Source organism: Arachis ipaensis, chromosome B05 (assembly GCF_000816755.2).
Source record: "Arachis ipaensis cultivar K30076 chromosome B05, Araip1.1, whole genome shotgun sequence".
Taxonomy (NCBI): domain Eukaryota; kingdom Viridiplantae; phylum Streptophyta; class Magnoliopsida; order Fabales; family Fabaceae; genus Arachis; species Arachis ipaensis.
The window spans coordinates 2836884-2841223 of record NC_029789.2 but is presented as its reverse complement, the minus strand read 5'-3'; the positions used below and the strand labels follow the sequence as shown (position 1 = coordinate 2841223).

General features: G+C 36.6%; 1 protein-coding gene across 1 annotated transcript; it reads left to right on the top strand.

Moving 5' to 3' along the window:
* LOC107642478 (monosaccharide-sensing protein 3) lies at positions 443-3902 on the top strand. The gene is made up of 5 exons (XM_016345845.2): positions 443-720; positions 948-1514; positions 1618-2450; positions 2780-2967; positions 3132-3902. Exons 1-5 carry the CDS (start codon positions 642-644, stop codon positions 3586-3588), a joined length of 2124 nt encoding a protein of 707 aa, XP_016201331.1. The 5' UTR covers positions 443-641; the 3' UTR covers positions 3589-3902.

The window sequence follows — 4340 nt, the reverse complement described above, 5'->3', positions numbered from 1 at the left end:
TGATAAAAAAAAGATATTTTTTAATGAAAAATAATTTTTTTTATTTTTTAATGTGTTTGACAAATTTCTAGTAGTAAAAGTAAAGGCACTAAAAAAAACATTTTTTTTTGAAAAGTTGAAATTTACATATTTTTTTAAAAGATCTTTTTTTCTTAAAAAAAAAGTTTTTCATGTAATAAATAAACAAAAAAGTATTTTTATATTGTTATACCCAAACATAATTAATAGATAAAAAGATTTTTTTACATGAGATATCCAAATATAAAATCACTTTTACTTTTTCATAATATCTTTTAAAAAAAGATAACTAAAAAAAATATTTTCTTAAAAACTCACCCAAACAAACTCTAAAACAAGTTAAAAAATAAAAAGTGATTCAAAAAATAAAATAATAAAAACATGGTGATATAATATCTTATAAATAAATAAATAATATGAAGAAATAAGAGTGCATTATTTGGATTGAGTGTGTTTGTGAAGTTGGGGAGTAGGGAACATCTGAACTCAACATTAAAGTCTTGATCTTTTCACATTACATATGACGAGTTCTTGTTGAGTGATTGTGTTTGCTTATTCTTTTCTTTTTAGCTTTTTCTTTCTCTAAAGAGGAGGGATTAAAGCTAAGAAGAGGAAGAAATAAAATGATGCAGGTTGTGATCATTGCAGTTGCTGCAACAGTTGGGAATCTACTGATTGGATGGGATAGTTCAACCATTGCAGGTTGGTCTTTTATCTTAATCATGTTTCATTCTGAATATTAGTTGATTTAATTCTGTGTTCTCAATTCATTGATTGTTGCATAGGTTGTCTTCTTTCTAGTGATATATGATATGAAACTCAAATGGGAATCCCCAGTTTTGTTGTTGTGGGTGGTAGTGTCTAGTGTGTAAGGTGTTTGATCTAATGACTCAGAGAATTGAATAAACATGTTGGTTCCCCTTATGCAGGGGGCATGACCTACATCAAGCAAGAGTTCAACTTGGAATCTGATCCCACACTTGAAGGGCTAATAGTATCTATGTCCTTCATAAGTGGCACCATCATGACTATATTTGCTGGCACGGTCTCTGATTTGCTTGGCAGACGCCCTATGCTGATAGTTTCATCCATTATGTTCTTCCTCAGTGGTTTGGTGATTCTCTGGGCTCCTAATGTTACTGTTATTCTGCTCTCAAGGATTTTAGATGGGGTTGCTATTTCGCTTGCCGTGACTCTTACTCCTCTTTACATATCGGAGGTAGCCCCGGCCGATATCAGAGGCCAATTGAACACCGTCACACAGTTTTCGTGTTCAGCTGGAATGTTTCTGGCTTACATCTTGGTTTTCTTGATGTCCCTGCTGTCTTCTCCTAGTTGGAGAACCATGCTTGGGGTTATATCTATTCCTTCTGTTGGCTATTTCTTGCTTGCCATGTTCTTCCTACCTGAGTCCCCTAGGTGGCTTGTTAGCAAAGGTCGAGTCCCCGAGGCTGAAAAAGTTCTGCGAAGACTTCGTGGGGTTGAAGACGTTTCAGGTGACAGCAATTTGCTGTAATTTAGTCTCTTTTTTTTTTATGTTATTTTATTTCTTTTGTGTAATCACTTTCTGTTGATTTTGGAGTAAAATTTGATCTATAGGGGAGTTGGCTCTGCTTGCGGAGGGTCTTAGTCCTGGTGGCGAAGCCACTTCATTGGAAGAGTACATAGTTGCCCCAGCCAGTGAGGCTCTTGTTCACCAGGAAGCAGGGAAAGATTATATAAAGCTATATGGACCAAATGAGGGAGTGTCATTGGTTGCTCACCCAGTGAATGGACAGGGTAGCTTGATATCGCGCAGTATGTTGTCGCAGCAAGGAAGCTTTGTGTCTCAGGCTGCTGGCAGTCTTAAAGATCCTATTGTCAATCTCTTTGGGAGTTTGCATGAGAACACTCTCCCTGAGGGTGGAGGTTCGCGCAGCATGCTAATCCATAATGCAAACAGCATCTTTGGAGATTCCAGCCCCTTTGGTACCGGCGACAATCTGCATGCTCCACTAATGTCATTTCAAGGTGATGCTGGGGAGAGATCAAAGGACAACTTGGGTTTCAGGAGCACTAGCAGCCTGAGAAGCAGTTTCGCTCATGGGAATGCTGTGGAGACACCTAGAAATACAAACATCGGTGGAGGTTGGCAATTGGTTTATAAACCAGCTGATGATGGAAAAGGAGTGCAAAGGGTTTATTTGCATGCAGATCCTGCTGCACCGTCTCAAGAACAGCATGTTTCATTTGTTTCAGCTTCTGGGTATGACATGCCTGTAGATGTCGAAACTTATCAGGCTGCTGCTCTAGTCAGCCAGTCTGTTCTAGGTACTCATGATATGTTGAGTATGCCAGAAGTGGCTAAAAAAGGTCCAAACTGGAGAAATCTGCTAGAACCAGGTGTCAAGCGAGCATTGATTGTCGGAATAGGGCTTCAAATTCTTCAACAGGTACAGTTAGTTAACATTTTTATTAGTAGAATTACATCACTTGGTTATTTCCTATGTTTGATCTCCTTTGTATTCATCCTGAAATAGGATGTTGATCCAGCTTTTAAGATTATGTTATGAAGGCCCAAATTACTGTTTTAATAGTCATGAAGATAATTGTTCATGAGCTTTAAGATTGGAATGCCAATTTGATATGTTGTTTCCAGGGTGCTCTTTTCCTCATAGTTTAAAAGTAGCTGAGACAAACAATATAAACAAGGGGCACTTGCATATTGTTCTCTCTTATGGTTTCTTCATATCTGATTATGAAAATGTAATATATATTGCAGGCTGCTGGTATAAATGGATTTCTATACTATGCTCCCCAAATTCTTGAACAAGCTGGGGTAGGAGCTCTTCTATCGAATTTGGGCATCAGTTCTACATCTTCTTCATTACTTGTAAATGTCATTACCACATTCTGTATGCTGCCTTGTATAGGTCTTTCCATCAAGCTCATGGATATTGCTGGCCGGAGGTATGATTAAACTACGACATTGATTACGTCTTTACTTTCATGTTATTTCTGTCGCCAGTTAATGAAAGTCGTTTGCCTCTTGATGTATCCTATCAGAATCTCTGTACGTACCTCTGACAATGAAACAGTTCTTGACAATGACATCATATATTTTCTGATGGCAGGTCAATAATGTTGTACACAATCCCTGTTCTGATAGTTTGTCTCGTGATACTAGTAGTCCGGGAATCGTTTCAGATGGGTTCTGTCCTCAATGCAGCAATCACTGCTGTTAGTGTTGTGGTCTATGAAAGCTGCTTCTGCATGGGCTTTGGTGTTATTCCCAACATAATATGCGCCGAAATCTTCCCAACCAGTGTTCGCGGAATCTGCATTTCTATGACTTCACTCACATACTGGGTTTGTACCCTGATTGTCACTTCTACATTTCCCTATTTGCTCCAAATCCTCGGCCTCACTGGCGTCTTCGGATTATTCGTTGCCGGCTGCATCATTTCATGGATATTTGTATACTTGAAAGTTCCTGAAACAAAGGGCATGCCTTTGGAAGTCATTATTGAGTTCTTTGCAATTGGTGCAAAGCCTGGTACTGATCCTGCTACAATTGGAACAAAAGGTTGATAATGAAGATCATCATCATAATTATTAAGAAGAAAATGCATTGTTCATATATGAATTTGGAAGCTTGGTAAAGTTAGTTGATGAGTGAACATTTTGGCGTCCGTACACATATCAGCAACAGGTTTCCCTTTGTGGGTTTAGGATAAATACGAGTATATTAATCTACAAATTGTGCTTATAGTTTATAATGATCCTTATATTAGTTTATCCTTGTTCATTCTTTGGCTTTTCATTTTTACCCCCAAGTGAATGGTAAGAGATTGCGTGTTATTAAAGGATTAATAGAGATGCAGCTAAAGTTTTATTATGCTATCCATTATGCACTGAACTTTTATTTGAGTGCCAAGAGTGAAAGATTTTCAGGAGAAAGTAATTGCATTGTTAGAAAGATTTTCAGGAGTAAAAGATAAAAGACTATTAATATGAGATTTCAATTTTGCTGATTTTTTTTTTAATTCTTTTGTAATATTTTAAAATTGAGTGCTAATCATTATACATAAAATTTTCTATTAATAGAATATACATAAACTTCTCTAAGAATTTTGTGAGGTACGGACACTTCGTTGAGTTGTCGTGTCTGTCGTGTCCAACTGTGTCTTAATAAAAAATAAAAAATTCTTCTCTAGACACACTTAGACACACCTAAATGCCATTACGTGTTAGCGTGTCCAATCTTATTCTTAACATGTATTCTTAAAATGAGTTTAGAAATAATATATATTATTATTTATTAAAACAAAAAATATAAAATA